This window comes from Camarhynchus parvulus, chromosome 3 (genome assembly GCF_901933205.1).
Source record: "Camarhynchus parvulus chromosome 3, STF_HiC, whole genome shotgun sequence".
NCBI classification, from domain to species: Eukaryota; Metazoa; Chordata; class Aves; order Passeriformes; family Thraupidae; genus Camarhynchus; species Camarhynchus parvulus.
This window is the reverse complement of record NC_044573.1, coordinates 17005032-17027932: the sequence shown is the minus strand read 5'-3', so window position 1 is coordinate 17027932 and position 22901 is coordinate 17005032. Positions and strand designations below refer to the sequence as shown.

At 40.4% G+C, this 22901-nt stretch overlaps 1 protein-coding gene across 4 annotated transcripts in view; it reads right to left on the bottom strand.

The window, feature by feature from the left end:
* PELI1 (pellino E3 ubiquitin protein ligase 1) overlaps positions 1-22901 on the bottom strand; it is a 43758-nt gene that overhangs the window by 8896 nt on the left and 11961 nt on the right. The window contains exon 2 of one of the 4 annotated variants that reach the window (XM_030944481.1): positions 21844-22006. The exons of 2 other annotated variants lie outside the window; for them this stretch is intronic. In XM_030944481.1, the coding sequence (XP_030800341.1) occupies positions 21844-21898 (55 nt within the window). In that variant the 5' untranslated portion in view covers positions 21899-22006. Of the gene's footprint in view, positions 1-8584; positions 8969-21843; positions 22007-22901 lie in introns of those variants that run through there. One more of the 4 variants, XM_030944480.1, reaches the window with a different exon arrangement.

The window sequence follows — 22901 nt, the reverse complement described above, 5'->3', positions numbered from 1 at the left end:
AACATCTGTTTGAAGGAGGTTTCCTGAGGGAATTCCATATAACTCCTAATGAAAACAGTCCTGAAGTGCATTTTTTACTCAGACTTCTGCTTTGAGGAACAGTTCATATTGTATTTTTTACAGCTTCTCATTAGTAGCATTTCCAGACACTTCTGACCTATGCAGCTCATCTCTGACCTTCCTCTAGAGAAAGCCTACTCAGCAGAGCACTTGCTTGATAAAGAATAAAGCTGATGAGAGCCCGTTTGAGGCTTTCTTTAACAGAAATAGGAACATTCCTTTGGTCCTTCCAGGTGAGTTTGCATGCCAATTCAAAGAGCTACTAACCTTCTTTAGTACTGATGGTTAACATTCTGCCTTCTGTGCAAATGCACTTTTTGACCCACACAGCACTTTTTGAATCCTGTCATCAACTTTGATCACAGCTACAGTGCTGTATCTCCACTTTCTTCTACCTTGACTAGACCATGGTTATTAGCAGGAAAGATGTCATCATGCAGATATTATCTATCCCCATGTTATGTCGTAAGAACAGAGAAAAAGATGTGGCAGTGCTTGACAACCTGTTCACATTTGTTCAGGAGCTGATGCAAAGATCCCTTTTACTGACCTCATCTCTCCCAGTCTTTGTTCCTTCACAGAGAAGCTTGGCCTTCAACATGTTTTCTCAAACCTACAAGCTCCTATTCAGCATGCATACATTGATTGCCGTCTGCAATCAGCTCACCGTGTTGGAGATTTCATAGTGCTTGAAACAAGTTCACTGCAGCCTGTCTTTGTGGCTAGCACACACAATATTATCACAACAGTACCCTGACCCCTGAGAGATGAGTGTATTTCAACAAACCTGATTTGCTCAATACTGCTGTGAAGTGTCTGTGTCCCATCTCCAGAACAGTGACACCAAGCTCTTTCTGCTGCATGGGAAGCAGCAAGCACTTTCACTCAGCAGCTGTCCTGGTTCATGCCTTAGGGCACCCATCACACAGCTGGTGCTGAAAGCGCATTTTACTGCTCCAGCAGTCTCCCTCTGTCCCACAGGAACAGTGGCAGTGGCACTGTTCACTGTTGACTGAGAGAGTAAAGGAATAGAGTTTGCTCAAAGCCCTTCTGGACTGCTGACCCAAGTGCAGCAGGAACTCCCCTGGGATTGTGACGTTACTCACTATTGTAGGCTTTGCCTTTAGAATTCTAAAATGAAGACATTAAAGCAAACTTATCACATGAAAATGTGACCTTAAATGATGTCAGCAGTCACAACACATTGAAGTGGAGATTGCTCCATTTGATAAAGAGAGCCCCACAACATTAACTGTGTTCACAATTTTCACGTCTTCCAGGGCCCTCCTTACCTCCTGGCATCACACCCCACTTTGGAGCACCACACTCAACCTATGTGCCTGTGAACACACCTCAGGGCTGCTTTTCTGACATTAATACTGAACTACATAGATCCCAGTGTTTAATAGTGCTCAGTTCTTTAGACACATTTCCCTTATGAAGTATTTCTACTTTTGAAATTAGTATAAATCTTCATGATTTATCTGTATATAAAAATAAAGATATATTTTCTATGAAGTATTTTACAATCAACTTCAGCATTTCTTGTTTCAAGACCTTCTTGCATTATATTTGCTTGTACAGGTGTCTTCTGAAAGAGCTCATCTTCTCATCTCCTCCCCACATGATTAATCTATTGACTACTTGAATATTGATCTCCTGAACAGCTTCCCCCTTAAATTCAGTCTTCTTCATATACAACTAATTTCATCTTGGCCAACAGTTGTCCTCTGCCTTCACATTTAAAAACTCACAAGAAATACTACCATGAAACTACAGCAGTGCCTATAAGGAAACAGCACAGAACTAGGAAACACCATGCCACAATAATCAAAGATTTAAATAGTATAACCCCATATTACAGTGTTAAAGAGCTAATCCTTTCACTTAGAGAAAGTGGGAAGGCAAACATTTAAAATAACTTTAGCCATTAGTACAAGAACAGGTTTGGTACAGCTTCTCTTCTTTTTCTGTTCATCCAAGGGAACGGTTTTAATGGAAAACTAAAAAAATACATGTCTGAGTAAACTTCAAAGCCTCAAGAAAATAACATGTGAACAGTTAAAGGAGACTCCAATGTGTTACCTGCACAAGTGAACCGTGCAGAAACAAAAAAAGGGGTCAGCAGTTCCCAGGGACAGACTTCAGCAATATAAGGAATTATACAGAAAATCTCAGTGCAAGGAAAGATGTGCCCCATCTATTGCTCAGCTCCTCCTTAAAACATTTTCTTTTGCTTTACATTTAAAGAAATCCACTCAGGTTTACTTTGCACACGATGGAAATCCACTTCTTACTAAATTTAAGGAAGGTTTGAGTGTTAGAAATCCAGAGCCATCATTAATAACACAGCCTGCTCGTCCCCTTTCAAAAGTCTGGCTGAAATGTTTGAACTTCATTTTTTTTCAAATACATCTCAGAGCCTTTATGAGCTTCACACACCAATTTCACAACTACTACACCTCCAGATTACTTGAACTCAAGTGCATACAAGATTCAGTACTCTGAAAAAAATAATCAGTCCAACATACACACTACTTCTCATCCAGTGTGATTGGCCTGGTGCACTGTACCCAGAGGGAAAATATTTTTGTCCCCAGAAATAACAAAGACCAATTATATCCTTCCAGTGAGGTCCTGAAGATCAGTCCAAGGGATATTTCATGTCTGTGAATAAAACTCAAGTGCTGTCCCACTGGAGATGAGTCTAATCTGCCATGGGATAACATCTCCACTCCTGAAATAGAGCAGGCTTATGAATAATTTAAAGCTGACTGAAGAACTTACTTGAAGAAAAACTGTTGAGTAGAAGAAAAGGATCCACCAAAATACATAAATGGGCCTTCTCTTCTAGTATAACCTAACCAGTTTTTATTTCTAGAGTACTACTTTTCTTCAAAAAGTTAGGAAAGGCTAATTAAAAAGACAAATTGGTTCTGAAGGACCAGTATATAGCTAAGGAACCAACTGCTTGAACAAAATACACAAAAATTACATTTTTGCTGCTTCTTGCAACAGCATTTCCAGACATCAGTGGAACAGGCTTCATTGGAGAAAGCTCTGAACAACAGACTCTTCTAAACTCATCCAAGAACATTCAACACTGATAAGGAATAAGATGTCAATTACAAGATTCCATCTCACCCAATGTTCTTCCAAAAATCATAGAACTGGCAGCAGCAAACATTTCATGTCAAGATCTCTACTTCTGCTAAAGAGAAGAGACCAAAGCCTGAAAATGCTTACCTTTGCACAGTCCTGTATTATGGATTTGAAAAGATTTTGAGAATAAAGCAACTTGCATGGCTAAAGGCAAGCACAACTGTTTGCAGTTTGCCCCAAACCACAATGGGTACCAGGCAAAATTCTTCAGTGTCAAAAATAGGAAACTGGAAAAGGAAGAACTCATGGACAGGTAATATGTTTATTCTCAACACTGGTTCCTCTGGGGGCAACAGAAAGTTCAATGCTCAATACTATCACATGCAACTGTTTTGAAGGACTGGAAAGTGACAACAACTGAAATGAGAAAAGCATTTAAAATTTGTTTGAGTAATGTAAGTCTGGTTTCTGACAAGCCTTCCTGCTCTCGAGTACTCACTAAAGCCACAGAAGGCAAAGACTGCTATAGTTGAGAAAGCAAGCCACAGATTTCTGACTCCATTCCAGTAGAAGGAAAAGCCATTGTAGTCTCTCCTGCCTCATGCAAACACTGGTCCCTGCATCCAGGCTATCCCCTGGGAAGACCTCCCAAACAACACTTCAGAGTAGGTGAGGTTAAGAGCTCACTTTCCTTGAGCACATCATTTTCCATGGGGGACAGAGACAGATGAATTTTGGTTGGTTTTGAAGTATCAGCTCTAGCTTAACCAGTCATTTGCAACCATTCAACTGCCTTTCCTGGTCACGAGACTCACTTGCAACCAGTCTTTAGTTGTTTCAGCAAGTCTTCAGATTTTGTTTGCAGTAAGGCACAGCACCTTGCGAATTAAGTTTGCTATTTTGTAGACCAAGTACAGCTTCTGGAATAGCAGCATCTTAATGGTTAAAATGGGGCGGGGGAGGGGAGAACATAAATTCAATGAGCCCAGGCAGCAATTCATTAAACACTCGGCTGAAAGCTAAAAATACTAGAATAAAAGTCTCTTTGTAATAAATTACCATCATTTTCTAAACACAGAGCCAGCATTATAGGCTGCTAGCAACTGTAGCTAGTGCCAGACTAGCCCTTTTCTAAAATACTGCATAGAAAACCACTTACACAGTATAGAAAGAAGTCTTCTGTCAACGAATATATTAAAATAAAAATATGCTGATTCAGATGCAAAAAATGGAAATTTCCCCCTCCCTTTTTATAATATTATATTTATAATCCATATCTACCTATTTTAAGGTTTGGATTTTTTTTCTTTTAGAAATAAAGCACAAGACATTTTATCTATTGATGTTTTTATTTTTTTTACTATTTGCAGTTCTGCACTGACTACCCTTGCAATTCTCACATACAGCTCTTCCCTGAGCAATTCTGTGCTAAAGCAGAGGGAATGGGGACAAAATGGAATCTAGTCCTTTTGACAGGTATGCAGTGGCAGAAGAGACAACAAACAAGCTACAACACAGAAAATCCTGATTAGCTATTATGGAAGGGAGAAACCCTCAGTCCACAAAGCCTATGCAGTCTCCATCCTTGGAGATCAGCTGCATGTGGCTCTGAACAGCCTGATCAAAGGCAGTCCAGTCCCATTTTGATTCCAGGGACTGAATCAGACAACCTTCCAACCTAAATTATTCCAGGAATACAATTAATTTTAGGAAGTCCACACAATTCTATCAAGCAGCCAGAATATGCACTTGAAGTGCACTTTTGACCCGCTAGACATAAATTATGAGTAACTCCATTACCAACAAAACAAGATTTTGTCCTTATCCCTCAAGATTTACATGTTAGTGTCTACAGCTTTATTTGGATTTAAAACCCCCTACTGCAAACAAACAATTCACATTGAATAGTGTGACAATACCTGAGAATACACAAGTAGGACCCAAGTTTGCCAATATTCACTTACACATTTAAGCTCTTTATCACTCCAGTTTCCACTAGGCAAGTCTCCTGTGACTGCAAGATCAGAAACCAAAATCCCCTGAATACACATGCAGTATTCTCAGCACTGCATATTCTCTTCTATGATTATATCTCACCACTTCAAAGGAAAAAAAATCTTGATTTCCAGATTTAAACAATCAGAATACTAAAGTTAAGTCACTGAGAGGCACAAACAAGCTGTACAGAATACTAGTCTCTCAAGACAAAGCTATCTGCAAGCATGGAAGGAGGAGGCAATAAGTAATCAGAGAGAAGGGAAAAAAAAAAGAAACAAGCAAAAGCACCACCAATTAAAAAAGCACCAAACCCCAAAAAAACCCACACACACACAAAAAAAATCTACCCAAACCCAAAACCCCACCGTAACTCCCAGCAGACTGACTGCTTGTTTGAGTATGTGTTCCCACCAAGCCCAGCTTGCCAGGTTTCACAAACAATATCAATAATGTTATTGATCTGCACTGGTACAAGCAACAAGGAATCAGGTCCTTGCATCACAATGTTTCTGAAAGCTGGGACAAAGGTTGAGAAATCACTTTCTTCTACATGATGGGTGAAGTAACGTTCACCACTGGAAATTTATTCTTCTTTAGCTGTTTTGCCTATAAATAGTTTGCAAGCTTGTATTAACATAGTTTTTACTGAAGTGATCACTGGGTAAAGAGAACATGTGTTTATCTACCAATTTTAACACTTCTCCCAGCTTTTAATTAAAAACAAGCTCACGTTTCCTTCCCACACACACCTGCAATTTTACCATCATCAGGTTTTAGACTCCACTTTTGAGATTAGCCACATTCTGTGTACAAGCTTGCATCCTTCGCTACAGATGCACAGGAAAGTTATAGTGATGCATCTGTTAGTACAATTTCAATGCCTATCACTCTAGATCAATAGCCATACACTAACTTTGTTAGGAAAGAAATTTAATTTTCTTATTTCTAGAAAAGGGAGTTTCTCAGCATCAAAATCCCCAAGAATAAGCCTTGGGAGCATGGAGTATCAGTCCAGCCTTTCGCTTTAGTATGGCTTATTATTTCCTTAGTCTATACTGCACACCTTTTCCTTTGTAACTGAGAATAAGCTTAGTCATCCACCATGGACACACAAGTGTCTTATGATATGAAAGCAAGACAAAAACAAGATATCAAAAACAAGACAATGAGGCCAAGTTCTGAAAAGAGCAAGCAGCTGATCCTGCACAGGACATCAAGCACAAACCAGTGCAACAGCTATCTACTACTATGCCTTGAGAACACCTGTAAAATCTCAATAGAGGAGTTTTTTGTTGTCACAAACAGAATGAAAGCATCTTTTTACCATGGACACCTGCCATTAGTGGGCTGGTCATCCTGGAAATAAGTCATGTGAGTCAGAGCATATACACAAAAAAACCCATTGTCTGTGGACACTCTGAAAGGGCCATTAACTTGATAGACAAGAGAAAATCTACTGTTTTGCTCTAAGTCCACAGCTAATTTTGTCCAGTCTAAGAAACAGCAGTTTTGGTTGAATTGGTGTCTAGCATTCTGCTTCAAGTTCTGTTCCAGCCTCAGAAGCAGGTCTGACAAGCTCTCAGCAATTTCAAGAAAGACAGGAACAGTGCCTTGAGGACAAGCAACCTTGCTCAATGAACAAGGGAAGCGCTTTAGAATAGGACTTCTATTATAGGCACCTATATGAAAATCTGTACTTTATGATAGTACTCAAAAATAGCATTCCTCTTCAGAAGACTGAAAAAACCCATCTAAGCATAGGGGTCTGATTTCAGTCATACCTCTGTTAACTTCAGTTCCCTTATTCTGAACTACCATTGATGACATGAGAATGTGGTTGGGTCTATTAAAACTGGAAGATTTATGTAAGCAATAATGATCCACTCCAACAGAATGACAAAAATCAATTCTGAAAATATTCCCTTGGAAAAAGAAATAGTCCCGAATTTTTTTCAGTTACGAAAAGTAACAGCTGATCCTCCTCTGAGGAAACCACGATAACCTCCTACGGGTTATAAATGATGTAATTCAGACTGCGTGTGGGAAGCCAAAAACATTTGTCTTTTAGCACAAGGTGTCTATTTTAAAGCTGTCACTGCAACATTATCTGTATCCTTAATTAGCTGAGAAAGTTCTCCACCAGTTAACCTGCTCCACCTACATGCAGCCTGAACCCCTTGCCCCTTTCGGATGCAGCGGTGACAACGCGCGGAGCCTCGCACAGGGCTCAGACCCTCCAGGGCGAGGGCCAAACACCACAGCTTGTCCTTGCCCTGTCACTGAACTACCTGCCAGAGTTACTCACACAAGCTGCTTCACAAGATTCATTTGCAGCTTTCTCCCTGAAGTTCTGGCTGCACTTGCACTTTGCCTGTTAGTACAAACTATGCTGAAAAAAAATAGTTTTGATTTTATTTCAATTTCACTCAGATTATCAAATGAAGTTTATTTGTAATCTGTAACCCATATGAAAAAGCCATAAAATAATACTACATAGAGGCACGCTGGGAGAACATCAGGTGCTCATTAGCCACAGCATACCTATTTGTATCTTCAGAGAGTGCTTTGCAAAAATACAAACTGTAAAGAAAAAAACTTCATACAATACTAGTACAGAAGCATAGTTCTACTGCAGAGAAGTCTACAGTTGGAAACCTTTAACATTATCCTTCTCCACTGCTTCAGACTAATTACATAGTATTACCTTAAGGAAAAAAAAAAGGCGGTCCCAACTTTCACTTAGAGTCAGCCACAAGAGTAAAACTTCCTAAAAGTTTAGACCAAAGTAGAGGCATCTTATTCTTACATAAAGCAATAGAGCTTTTCAAGTCCAGGAAAATCTATTGTGTGATGCACCTGTACTGGAATATATGGCTGAGGAGACTGGGCTTGCAAAAAACCACAATGACTTCTTGTTCTACATGCCTGAACATCACAGTTTTGCTTTTTATGAGCCTCTGACTTCCTGATAAGGCAGCTCATGTACCAAAGTATCTTCTAAATAGCTGTTTGTATTAAACTAAAGCCTTTTCACACAGCATCTATATCATCTTACAAAAGTAGGAGTTACTGTTACATTTAAAGCCTTTTCTTGGTTTAGACAACAGAAATATTCAACAGCTCCATGAGAAATTGCCCTTGGTACAATTTTGTTAGGTAATGGCAGTTTTAAGGCACCTTGCTCTACACCCTAAAAATGAGAAGTGACTGACACTTCTTATGATCAAACAGCACTTACTATGCTGTGCACTTTGAATGTCTCTGCCTCTTTGAAGTGGAAGAGGAGCCTGCAGACACACTGCCTGCTCTCGGATTTCCTTTCCACTGCATCACTGAAAACCACTGCAACTGAGGAGACTTTTAGAAGACAGACTGAAACAATACCACATTAGAAGGGAAAGGTGACAGCATGCAGAGCACTTACCAGGATATTTGTGTCCTTGCAGTATTCCTACACAGTGGAGAAGAAAAAACCCCAACCCTCCGATCTTGTTTAAAATCAGCTGAAATCCACCAACTCCTTTAAAGCCCCAGCAACTGCCAGACTGAGTGACTGCTCTGTGTGCTTTTACTTCAGCCGTGGGAAGCACCTCCTGCCTCAAGAGGGGCTGGCTCTGCCTTGCGTAAGCCGGGTAAACACCACGGCACCACACGGCATTGGCTGGAGGCAGAACCAGCATCCTGCTCCTGCTCCATCAATTCATCCATCCCTGGCCCCAAAAAGGAAAAAAGGAAGCAGAGGGTGTGTTGAGAACAATACTGCAGCCCAATTGCCTGGCAGCTCTGCGGATGAGGTTCTCAGAGAAACACTGATTTATTTCCTTCTCTTACATAACTGTACCCATGCATGCTATACCTTTTCTTTTTTTTTTAACCATAATTTATTAGCCCAGCTAGCTTTTCTCACCTCCCACACAAAGAGTAATTTCTTAATACACTGAGAATTATACCAGCAGAAACTGTTCAGGCATTGCTATCTCTGTTTTCACTAATACTGTAGGACTGGACACATGACACATCTGCAGATGCCACCTGTGCGTACTGGATTGTCACAGCCAATGATTCTAAAACAGCTCAATCCTGTAGGATGCACATTTATAAAGGCAAATCTGCATGTGCCAGACCAGGTTATGAGCTCATTTCTCATTCCACCAACACCAAAATCACTGCATCGAGCCAGTGGGTGGGATAATTTAAATGTCTGAGCCATAAAGTGGTGATCAAGTTACCACAGCTTCCAAGTTACCTCGTGGAATTGATCATGCAAATGCTGTGAGGCTGCTGCAATCACGATATGACACAGCAGCTTAACCTTTACATCAAGTTTTACATCACAGCTGTAGTGGGTGAAGAAGGGGTAGATGGTTACCCTGGCTCAAGCAATGTAGATAGAGCCTGACATTTCACATCTCCATGTCGTACATGTGACTTTTGCTGCTTCTGTTTCTATTGCTCCCTCCTTGGCTTGTGACCTCAATCTTTTAAACACAATTTTATGGACTGAGCTGTCAATGTTTCAAAGTTGGTTTATCTGCTCTGTTATTTTTTTAACAGAACTGTTCCCCAGTTCACCTTACAGTATAGCCACTGGGTAACACTCAAACCTAAGAATTGTCAAAACAGCTTTTCTGTTCATAATGCCATAACACAACATAAGTTGCAGCTCCACAGAAGTTGGCTTTACTGCTGAGAACAAGGTGAATGCATCTGTGTTTTTTCTCTTCTCAACCTGTACTCCACAGCAAACTTTCCCCTAAGTAATACAATACAGCTGTCCTGTTACAAGATCTTGTCACCTACCAAAAAATTTAGCTGCAGAATACCCTGTCATAGGTTATTCTGGATAATAAAACTATACATAGGCTCAAAGATACTTTTTTCCTCCTACCATAGATTACTAAGTACAAAGATACCACCTTGCTCCACAGAAGTGCTTGAGCCACAGCTGCTGAACACTGGAAAGTGCCTGGAGAAACACCGATCTACAGGTGTTCCCTTGTTTCCATCCTTCTGGTTGACAAAAAAACCACAGGACTGAACACTGCTCTGAAATGGTATGGTCATTATCACAGCTATCAGATTACTAAACTGGCAAGGGGCTAAGGGAAAAACCACAACCACATACAAATCTTCAACTATTTCAAAATAATTGTTGCTTATCTGTTTGTGTGTTTATTCTGTAATCCCACTATACCAATGCAAATGAGGGGATAGGGGCCTTCTGCATCCATCTCAACAGAAGCACTAGATACTCATCAAGCCTGATCTTGAGATTAAGGTTCTAAGGGAATCCACCTCCCTGCCCAAAATCAACAGCCTCATGCCACTGGTACACAAACCCAGCTTTTCCACTGGTAATGTGTAGATCCTTAATACTGGGGTGGAGGAGTCACACCACCCCACCTCCCCCATCACTTTCAAGTATTTTCTGTTTTGTCCCAGCCTATACAACGTTGGCAGCTTGAATGCTGTTTTAATCAGGGCTAAGGGTTGCTTTTGTGATTTTGTTTTAAAAGAAAAAAAAAAAAAAAGAAAACCATATCAGGACTGCATTAGTATCACTTAACACACAGATATGGCACCAAGAGCACAAAAGGTGATCTGTATTCAGGTATTTAACTACAGTGATTAGTTACATTTGTATGACCACTTCTAAGCTGCATTACTTTTCTCACACAAGTTGTAAAACTGGAGTTGTACTGTTTCAAAACATCCTGAAAAGCAGAACTTGAAGACTAATTTGCTTCTAGAACTCCTTTATTCCCAGACATTCTTTATTTTTCAGATGCCGAGCTGTTCAGCATTCAGATTAATAAACTTGTAGATTACTTTATGCTGCAGCCACCTAAGAAGCAGCTGCAGGTGGATTTGCTTTCTACTACACCCCAACCAGCCTCCTGCAGATAACAATCCTTACTTGCCTTCGTATTAGTGACCTTCTGGAGCAATCAAGCAACACCACACAATGTCCTTTTTATAGCTAGTCATGCCCCATCTTAATCCAGGTTTTTTGAGGGTTTATTTTGCCCCTAGGCACACTTCTATGTGGCTGCCTCTGAATCTCACCCAACAGAGTTTGAAGCACTTTGTCTCCCTGCCTGTGTTTACTCACAGCCATGCTCTACTCAGCTGTTCTTGTGTCAGCACTGCCCCTCACTTTTATGATGAGGAGGGTTTAATGATTTTCACAGAATCACAAGAACTACACCATGCCTTGAGGACTGGAATGAAATCCTCCAGCAGGCAGTCACTAGGCGAACTAGCTGATTTCTCCTGGAGTACAGATACCATGCCAGATAAAACAATGCAATCTGTAGCCCAAGATATCACTGCTAATTTTATGAAGTGATGCTGAACTGCAGGGGAGGTTCTTTCTTTGAAGTTTAAAGAAATAAAGAGCTCTATCGTCATGTTCTTCTATCTGACTCACAAACAGATGCTGTACAGTTTGATACAATTACGTGATTTCACATGACATTCTCCATGAGCTCTGAAGAGGAATGCATTTCTAGCTGCTCCAGCTAAAAAGACAGCCTTACAGACAGGAGCAATGGGCAACACTATGGCCTGCAGTGTCCAGACAGGCAAGAAGCCTGAATGGCAAACTCTTCATGCTGGAGGTACCCTTATCAGTATATTACTGCCTTTCAAGACTGACATTCTAAACAACCTGTTGATAATTTTATTCAATGAAACAGGCAAGGAGTGGACTAAAAACCCCACACAGCATAAGAGCTTGAAATTACTGCACATAGGCTATATTAAAGCAGAGACTGAAAGAAAGAAACACTGAGAAAAGCGAGCAAAACAGCTGGTAGAAGACCAGGACAGGTAATCATCCCACGGGGGAGGTATATTTGTACACTCAATGCTGAGTGTTGAATATACACTATACACAACCTGAACTCAGTTTCCCATGAAGTCAGGGGCTGAACTCTGATCAAAGCTAATGATATCCAAATAAGAAAGATATTTCACATATTCTAAGGTATCAGCACTGTTAGGGGGTTCCCAGATGCCTAATCTCAGGTGGATGAGGGAAGAAGAAAGAAGGGAAGATTACTGACTTACCAGGCTCATTAATCTTTTATTGTGTTATGTCACATGTAATCTCTGTGCAAGGAGTTCCCATGTCAAGCTGCTAATAAAAAGTCATACTACAGTGTTTTAAACAGATTATAGAGGGGGGGACCAGCCTGAAGCCAAGAACATGCTATTTAGAGTATACAATAGAAATGCTAATCAAATAATCTGCAGGAAGAGGAGAAGGGAAGGAAATGACCTAATCCCCTGCACTACTGTGTGGTGGCTTATGGCAAGAAGTAAGAAAGTTCTTACAAGGGCCAAGAAAACAAAGGTCCATTGTTATAGCTACAGCTTCCAGATAAGAACCCTTTTCTGCATCTCAAGTTTCTGTGACATGAAGGGTAGATGGTACTTTATGAACTCTTCTACACTGACCACTTCTGGAAGGGGTAGGAGAGATTAATTAGAATTGCAGGACAGCTGAGTAAAAGATCTAAATAGAATCTTGAATTCTTAAGGCACAACAAAGTCTCCTTCAAACAGATTTGCTAACTCTAAAATGTTGCTCATCCAGCCATGGTGATCCTTAAGCAGCTGTGGAGCAATTTGTGACCAAAGTAGCCTAGTTATAGAGTGGCAACAAGTCATCACACTGCACAGAGGCATTTCCCATCACAGGAGTCACTTTGCCATCACACAAACCTAATGAGCATTTCTTATGAAGTCCTGTTCCACACTTACATCTCTGTGAGCCTGTTCCTCAGCTGCACCAGGGAAGTCCTCCACAAGAGAAATGGGTCCCAATGAGCAATTCAACACAGCAACTGTTGCCCAAGTAAGACATTTGCGGATTAAGCTGCTCTTTAAACAATACTGTGGTTTAATCAACCCCAGCCAGTCACCAAGTACCATGCAGCTTGCTCACACCTCCCCTGGCTGGTGTTAAAGGCAGGAGAGTCAGGGAAAAAAAAGGTAAAACACTCAGATTGCAATAACAATTAAGTATTTGAAATAAACTAAAAGCATAGTAAGGAAAAGGGAGACAATATGAAAGGAGAAAAAGGAAACCCAAGAAAGTGATGCACAGTTGCTCGCCACCCCACTGACTGATGCCCAGATGATCCATGAGCAGCAGCCAACCCCTCCCAGCCAACTCTCCCAGTTCATAATACTGGGCATGATGTCCACTATGGGAAACCCTTTGGCCAGTTTGGGTCACCTGTCTTGGCCATGCCCCCTCCCAGCTTCTTCTGCAGCTCCTGGTTGGCAGAACATGGAACTCTGTAAAGTCTTGATTCAGAGCAAGCACTGCTCAGCAAAACATCAGTGCATTAAAACTATTCTCATCCTAAACACAAAACACAGCACTGTAGCAGCTGCTATGAAAATTAACTCTATCCCAGCTGAAACCAGGACAGATGGTTCTTCACCTGGCTTCAAGTACCACCTGAAGCATCAGATGTGCTGAATTCCTAAAAATTCAAGACTGAAAGAATGATAGGCAAAGCCTAATTCTGAAGAAAGCGCATTTGTTTCCAGAAAGGTCAAACTGATGCAAGTCATCTGCCAAGTCAGAACCATACAGATGTAGCTGCACTAGGCTTCTTTCCAAGACAGTAAACTTTAATTTCCGAGGTGCCTGGAAAAAGCTATTGTAAAAGATTTCTTTTTAAGTTCTCTAGGATCATTTCTGGTTCAATTAATCTTGACTATGCACAAGCACTCCCTTAAAGAATTTTTTAGATGTTGTTCAGCAAACTTTCAGCATCAGAACACAGATTCACTGAGCTTCAGGTATTATGGTCTCCCCTAAATACAAAAAGGGAGGCCCAATTTGAATTCATTTCCAAGACATGATTTTTGTACTTGCAAAGCCTTTAAGGTTATAGCAGAACTAGCTGAACCTGCATTACCTGAAATTTCTCATTCCCACAAAGCCAGATCACTTGACCATGGACTTGTACAGAGAATTCTAAGACAGTTGCTGGAAGTAGTAACACTTTCAGTTCTGAAAAACATCTTTATCTCAGTGATCAAAAACACTTCATATTAGATTATTCATTCAGATTAGCAAAAAAAGATAGCCAGTTATAGCTGAATTTCTATAACTGAATACTTTTCCTATCTCCCCACACTCCCATTCTAGAGAAAAATTATGTTTTTTAAAAACTATTCAGTACAGTTTCTAATCAACTTCCACATCACACAAATGGATCTCTTACAAGAGGGCAAATATATTTACCCTCAAAGAGATCATGAAGCAAAATGTCAAATCTATCCAACAGCCCTCTGCTTTAGCCTAAATTCCTAACCACACTTACTAAACTCTTGACACTCACCATTTTGACTGTAGTCCCTCTGCAATTCTGGTAAAAAAAAGAGCTGGATAACTTCAAAACAGCTCCCCTCACTTCTGCACAACAGTGTCCCAAGTCCGTAGCTCATACCTGAATATTTTGCAAATCACTGCTATTAAACAGCCATCTTACTATATTCTTCCCCCTCACTTCAAACTTCAGACAGTCTTTACACAAGGTACAAAACTTGGTCCTTTCTAAACATATCACCTCCAGCATTTGCATATGAAAGCGTATGACCTCTATTCCTCTGAGAGCTGTGGGAGGGCTGCCTCCTCCCTGCAGGCCAAGGGTCAGGTTTGCACAGTGGCCTGCTGGAGCTGTCAGAGCTCTGTACCAACACACGGGGTTCAGCACCTCTGCTTCCTGTACTTTGGACTGTCAAGGACATCTGTTTAGGAATACTTTAAATACTGTTTTATGAGCTCAGGTACAGAACAAATGTTACTTTAGGCAGTAACCCAAGAGAACAAGAATTGATTACTTGTCACATGCAATAGGTTTCTAATAGAGGAATAATGAAATATGTCTCAATACATTAAAAGCTGCCCCTTAAAAACTAAGGTGAACCAACTTTTATGCTAATACAACTTGCATTATACATAAACACAAAACTAACTTTTTGCACACTTTAGTTCTCATGTGCATCACCTCCTACAGCCAGGAATTCAAACAGCACAGTTCCAATACATTCTGGTGTTGGACCCCCTGCCTGTTCACAGTTCGTTACTGCGCAGTGAAAAAAAATCCCATGCCAGTTGATCAGGTCTTTCTTTCCTTTCTAATCTCATAGGCAATGCATGATTTAGCATATACAGGCTTAAGAGGTTAAGAGGTTTATTGCTTACAAAAATAAACAGGCAGTTGCACTTTACCTCTATGCAGGCACTGACACCTAACAAAAAAAAAAAAAGGTCATTCTCAAATAGTAGCACTTCAGTGCTAGAGATGCCATCCTTAAATTCTACTCCTTGGTTGAGACAGAAATACAGTTACTTCTTTAGAGGTACAAGGGAGAAATGGTAGCTACTCTTGGCTCCTGTCACTTGCAATGTTTGGTATTATTGCACCAAATATATTCCCAGCAAAAAAAGCCCAGGAAAGAATACCTCAACCACGGAGATGGAGATGTACTATTTCTATAGGGACCCAAGGGACTTTGGTCTGACCATATGCTCAGGTTTTAATTAACAGCTAAGGAAATCATTATGTTTCACATCTGACTTACAGTTGCAGGTTTTCGAGGTTATCACTAGTTTCAATTTTTCAATGTTACTTTTACATAAGGGAAGGCATTTAGCTCAATATGGGAACTTGAAGTTAGTACAGCCTTCAGTTACAACTGGAAAAAGAAATTTTCCCAAGAGTATGGGCCATAAAAGATAAGCAAAGGCATTTTGGTACTAAGAGAGTGTTCTGTTTGTTTTCAAAAGAGCCAGGCATTTCAAATCTGTATTGCTTCTTGTCTATTCAGCACATGTCAGACAAAATTTAGCAGATGAAGACAAAAGTAATTTTAGATTGGTTGAGTACAGGGATAGTGACAGGCACTATGGCAGAACATTTTTCCAGCAACTGCCAAAACGATGCACCCACTGTGAGGCAGTGTTAGAAAGTTCAGCTGCAGTTTCACAGACTGCCCTGGCATCTTCAATGTCACAATGCTATGCCACATTGCAAACTCTAGTGCAATTACATCAGTAAGGCAGCACTTTGACTCTGTAATTCTACCAGCAAAGAAAGTGTTCCTGAAGACAAAAAATGTTCTTCCTTGATCCAAAAGAATTCCACAGCATAATTCTGTGTGAATATAAACCTTCAAAATTTGGCCTAGAAACTAAGACTCTTAAAATGGAGGTTTGACAACACAAGTTCAGCATATTTCTCATTAACTAATGACGGATTATTTATTTGACACAAAATGTTCGAGCAAAACAGCTGAACAATTTATTCTGAAAAAAAAACAAAAACAAAAACCAAAAAAAACCCCAAAACACTAAACAAAAACCCATGCTTAAAGCTCTATGTTGGTCAGGACTCTGGCTTTCTCTACTTACCAGCTCATATTTCAAAGCTACCTGGAGAAGCCTCCAAAGCACAAAAAAAAAAAAGGTTGAACAGTTAAAGATGGAGCTAGATTTGAACTAACACAAGCATGAAATAAAATCTACATTTCTTTCTCTTTCAGGCATTTTTCTAACATGCAGAAGTATCTTCACACTTGCAAGCTCACTTCTAGTAATGACCTCTGCTCTGCACTTTGTACCTGTACACCTTGAGAGGCAGGCTTTGTGCAAAGAATTATTTGTTTTCTCTCAAAGAAGAATTTTTCCATTCAGGAAGTAAGAAACATTGTTGGGCAAATACACTGAAAAGTGCATACAGCCACAAAACCCAGCAGTTTTGACAGCACCACAACCAAGTGATTTTTGAAGAGTACCAGACGATTCAGAACACAGCAGTACTTTAAAGAGTTGGAAATAAATTTCACATGATTTACAGCACCACTTATTTATTAACCACATTGACTGGTTAATATAGTACAGATTTCTTCCTTTCTGAACCTTGGGAAAGAGATTAAGAGAAGCCTCCACTTTAACCCATACACTGCCTGTGTGGGACTCTTCCACGGAAACCTTAGGCCCTGTTTTTCTAGCACAGCAAAATTAACAGTAACAGTCTAGTCTGGAGGAGCCATTTCACTTGCCCCTTTTCAGTCAGACATTCAGCGCAGACCGATTCATTCCAAGCAATCTGGCTCTTCACAAGTGATCTTTGCAAGCTTTTCGGGGTAGATTGGCTTGTCTGGACTGATACTGTTTGTGAACATTGTTACAAAGTGCTAATTGCAATTCACAGCTCAGCGGCAGTGCCTCGTGCACACCTACTCATAGAGGTTTGTAGAAACTTTGCTGTTTGTCATCTGTTACTGTTGTGCTTTAGTGATGCCTCCTGCCATCCCTCTGTTGATCAGAAGGCTCAGAGGTAATGAACTACCATGGGCAACCTTAAAACAAGTTCAGAAGACACTACCCAGATTCGTCAGAGATGTCTGATACATTCAATCTCCCGGACCAACACCAATTGGTCCGAAAGATTCAAAATAAAACAAAACAACTAAAAAACCCCTCAACCATTTAAGGAATATCATCTATGTAATTAACTATTCAACAGAAATACTAAAAAAACCTGAAGAACTTCAAACTATAAATATTCAAATATGGTAAAGTCATTGGAGCCAATTCAACCCTAGACATCCAGCATGACTTTATGAAGTGTCAGGTGAGTTTTGATGAAAACTACAAGTTTGTCAGGCTGGTCATCAGAGCTGTCTTTAGCACTCACCCTGTGTTGCCTCAATGCAACTTAGTGGCAGAACAAATTTTCAAGCATGCTCAGTCTCACTCCACCAACATCAACCCCAGCTGAAGAACAGATATTCTCTAACCATAAAGGAAAGAAAACACTTTCTCTGGCTTAGCAGCCACTGTTGTACATCAACTTTTTAAAACACTGGAGTCATTCTGCACTTTTAGCATTTCACTTATGGAAGTGTGTGGATTAAATGTCCCCAAAATAAACCTTGAACCATACAAATAACTAGAGCACTGTCAGAAGCCTGCTCTCCTCAATTTTATAATAGTTTTCCTTGTGTTTGCACACAATCCTTGTGTGCAAACATGACTGCTAGGAGAAAAAGATGCAATGTCAGCCACTCTGACATGTTATCAACACTACACAATGTTAGAAAGCCAACATGAGGAGTATATCAGCTCCAATAATTTGATTCATTTCTGAGGTGAAGTATTTTTTAGTAATCACTTCCAAGCTGAGGCTTTTTTTCCTTGTTAGAAGGGAGGCAATTTAAATTGCAGAAAAAATTTTAAAAACCCAAAATCAATAAAAACAGGTAAACACAAAAAACCTATTTTCTACAAAAGTCTTCACTTTAAAACCAATTTGTGGACTAAGCTTAAAATCTAACAGTTATAGTAGCTCTCTTGTATCAGAAATAAGATACACTTTTTTCATTTACTCAAAAGAGTGATGTAAATATTATGGGCAAAACGCAGACACGTAACTGTTGACACAAAGTTTCAGCCCTGAAACTTGCCCAACAAGAACTGTGAGTTAGAGCTTGGTGCCCATGGAGCAAAGCACCACTTTTGGGAACAGCTGCACATTCCCAGTTTTGTGACAGAGATCTCAATTTTATTGCTTCTGCTATTAAAACTTACAACTAAGCATCCTCACATTTGCTGTACTAGGATTTGCCAAAGCCCACCTGCAGGACTAACTCTATGTTTTACTTGTTCTAGGTCCTTCTTTTTAAAAAGAGGACCGAGCCTAACATGAAGGGGTGCGAGTTTAGGAATTACTGGGTTTCTTTTCACAGCTGGTCCTGTCTCTTCCAGTCATCCTCCCTCACTCAGCAATATGAAAATCCTCACACGTTACTTACTAATTATTTTATTAATACATTTAAATAAATGTCTTTGTTTCCCAAAGACATAGCATGGTGCTTATTCCTTAACTTTTAATATACAAGTCTACCCAAACCACAACAATTGTGTAAGAAAAAGAAAGGCTTCAATTCACCCCCAAAACAATACCACTGTGATTGTGTACACTGAAGTAGCACAATTTATCTTTACTGGCAAAAAAAAAGGTCCAGAATACAAAAGTTAAGCAGAGATAACAGAAGGCCTAACAAAAAGGGCCATTGAAATATTTTAGTCAAAACTCCCAGAGAAGTGGCAGCCAACTGAAATTAAAGATCATAAGAAAAGCTTTCTTGTTAATTGAAAGCAATATGAAATCTCTGTTCAACCACAAATGCACAGAGTAATCTAAACCAGTTCCAGCATACAGAAGACCAAATCCTTTGACAGAACTTCAGCCTTTCAGGTAACTACCTGCAAACTCAACATGCTGCAAAGATGGTTTTTACTGTCACAAATGAAGATTCTCCAATTAAATTTTAAAAAGTAAAAATACTTGCAGCCTGTAAGTTTAGCCCAGATTGGAATTCTGCAATAAGATACTCTTCCTTAAGTGTCTTTTTAAAGTGTGCCAAAGCCATTAGTTAAAAGGATAATCTAAATAAAGCCATTGTTAAAAAAATAAAACTACATCATACCATGGCTGGAACAGCTAAGGTACTGGTCAGCAAGGAAGGATTATTGCTTGTCATAGCAACAGACTTAGTTCTCTCTCTCTCTTTTTATTACTATATTAAATCTTCCCAATGTTTCACAAAAATAAAACAGAGATTTGTACCTCATCTGATTAGCAGATGATCAATTGTACTGACTGACTTTGTTTCTAAGTATACTGTTCTCAAAAAACCCAAAAAAAACGCTAGAAAAGGCATGCTAAGTAAGGAAAATAAATTAAGAAATTGAAGCCCATATTCTGTTTTTCACCATCTACCAGGTCGCTTCACCAAACCTGATACTTGAGCTCAATTATGCAGCTAAGTAAGGACTCAGCAGCACTGAAGGCAACTGAATTCAGCAGCATAAGCAAGATCACTATCATAAGCAAGATCACTAGGCAAGACTGTACTAGAGCAAATCTTGGCTGGACATGTAATTTAATTCACCACTCTGATTCTGGATAAGCCCCAGACCTTCAAAATAATTCCACTGCCGTCAGAGACAATGTTCACTGTCAGGTACAGTATTTAAGTTGTGTACTGCTTCTCTGAAGAGATGAAGCACATAAATGCCAGGTACCCTCCAGCTTCTGAAGCCACCAGCTTCAACACTGCTTCACAGCTCTTCCTAGAGTTTTTCCAAGTGTTTTTGGCGTATGTACAAGTACTTGAATACAGCAAGTCCTCTCTGACCACCATATTTCACTAGATAGAAACTTCTTCCTAATGCATTTTCCAATTAGACTCTCAAGTTTTTAAAACAAAGCTGTAGCACCTACATTACTTTTAAAGGTCTAGACCATACTGCACTACCTCTTGAGCTTACCCTTGAAACATACTGACAGAGTTAAGGAATTTTGGACTAAGAACTCACTCACGATAGAAACTTGACAGAAAATCAAGAGGCACAGTGACATACAGGGCTGATCAGAAACTAAAATAAATATGCAGCATGAACTCAAGTCAGCAAACTCATGCTGAATAATGAAGTGGTATTTCCCATACCTAAAATGTTTCAGGCTGTTAACCACCACTACTGACTGCCCATAAATAGTTTCAGGACTTTGGCAGTTGAAACAGAAATAGCAGCCATTGAAGTACTGATAGCTTTGATCATGAAAAACATTATTATGATTAGCATCTCATGCCTATTTGCTCCAATTCCCTGAGATGTAAAATAAAACTATAAACATTTTCAAAGTTATGTGCCAAAAGTCCTCTCACTATTAATCACAGCCTTTGTACTCTCAATTTCACTAGCATTAACTCCACTTGCAAACCGGTCTAAGCAAGGTAAAGTTGATGTTCTCACAATACATTACTACTTTGGTTCAAGCAATACTGAGAGAAGGCAGCAGCTGCTGTCCTCAAACCAGAGGGCCAAGGAAAGAGAACAAGCCACAGATACATTCACAGGCAAAGCTACAGAAAGCAATGCAAGAATTTTAAGCCTACCACAACAGAAGGATATACAGTCTAATAACAAAACTTAAGACACAGCTCCCTGAACCTCTAAGGAAGCTCCCACAATTAATTTGTTTCTCTTGAGTTAGTGAGAAAACTCAGCTCATGGAAAAACTCTGGTCAGCAGGTCTGGAGTAAAGACAGGCCAAGGACTGCGTAGCTCAGAACCGGGGAGGGGGAGCTGTGTGTGCACAGTCCAGAGAGATGAGATGGAGAAGGCATCACTCTCGTCAGGCACTAAATATTGTATCAGAGCCTCTGGAACTAACCTTAGGTAGAAATCCAACATTAGGGCATGAGAAAGTAAATTTGGCACAGTTTAGAAGGCATGTCACTAATAACCTGCATTTTATAAAAGCTATGGTTGCTGTAGAGAGATATTATCCAATGAACTAATTAAAGCATTCTCTTCCACTTCTTTTAAAAAAATATAGTGATTAGAGAACAAATACCTTTACAGATAGTTACAGCAAGACAATAGAAGTAGTTTGTATTGTTCTACATTTGTACTTTTAGCAGCTTATCTCAATCAAAATCTCCCAGAGGTAAATAAAAGCTCTATTTGAAAGGAACTCTAGAAGTAGTTACCAAATTCTCTGGAAGAAAAATTTGAAAAGAGGTTCATGAGCAATTAAAAAAGTTGGTTCTCGTAGAACAACTGTGCAGATGCAAACTCACCGTGTCCAAGCCCCTCGAGATTGTACCCGCACTTCCACTTGGATTTACGATACATAATCAAAAGCCCGATGCGCAGAGGGAAAGGGACCTGCTGCTGATGGTGCTGTCAGAATGAGCTGAGCTCAGCTAGCTGCTAGTGCAGACGGGACAACGATTTTCAACACTGCGAGAGAAAGCCAGAGTGAGACCATATGGTTAAGCCCCATCCACAACAGCAATTGAGAACTGTCAGCTGGCAGAGGCACAGGTAGGAGATCCACCTGTCACTCACAGCCACTGTAAAGAATGGTTTCCTAGAGGTTGGCTCAGTGTCTCCCAGAATAAACATGTCTTTGAACACAGCGCACCCCCTTCTCTCCAGTCAGTACTCCTAGTGCAAAGCAACTCAAGTGCTCAGTTCTTCAACATTGTTGAGGGAATTCAGTTGCCAGTTGGTGTGCTCAGAATTTACTGAAATTTAAGAATATGCTCTGGAATTATACTGGATAAGTCACAGTTTTACAGTTGCAGGTAAGCATTAGACAAGTGCTGTCAGCAGACACCCTGGCTGTGTGTTATTCAAAACCATGCAAAATAAAGGGACGAAAGGGCTGGCTTTAACTTCAGACTACTTAGAGTAAGGGGAGTTGGACCAGATAAACTCCAGAGTTCCCTTCCAAATTCTTCTCTTCATTGACAAACCTGGCCACTAGCACAGAGGCATGAGCTTTGCATGCAAAGCCAGAAGCCCTGCATCACAGAGGCCGAGGACATCCCCCCCATGGGGCTGGAGGCCGAGCCGAAGAACATCCCAGTGGGGCTGCCAATGCCGAGGCCGGGCGGGGTGCTGGGGATCTCCATGCCGTGCTTGCACTTCTCAGCATCCAGCAGGAGGTCGAAGCAGCTGGTGCCGGCCGGGGCCAGCTGGCCCAGCATGATGTTCTCGGACACGCCCTTCATGGGGTCGCTCTCCCCGTGGGCAGCTGCCTCCATCAGGACATCGACCGTCTCCTCGAAGGAGCACTTCATGAGCGGCCCGGTGTCCTGGCGGTTGACGCCGTGCCGGGTGATGGCCATCA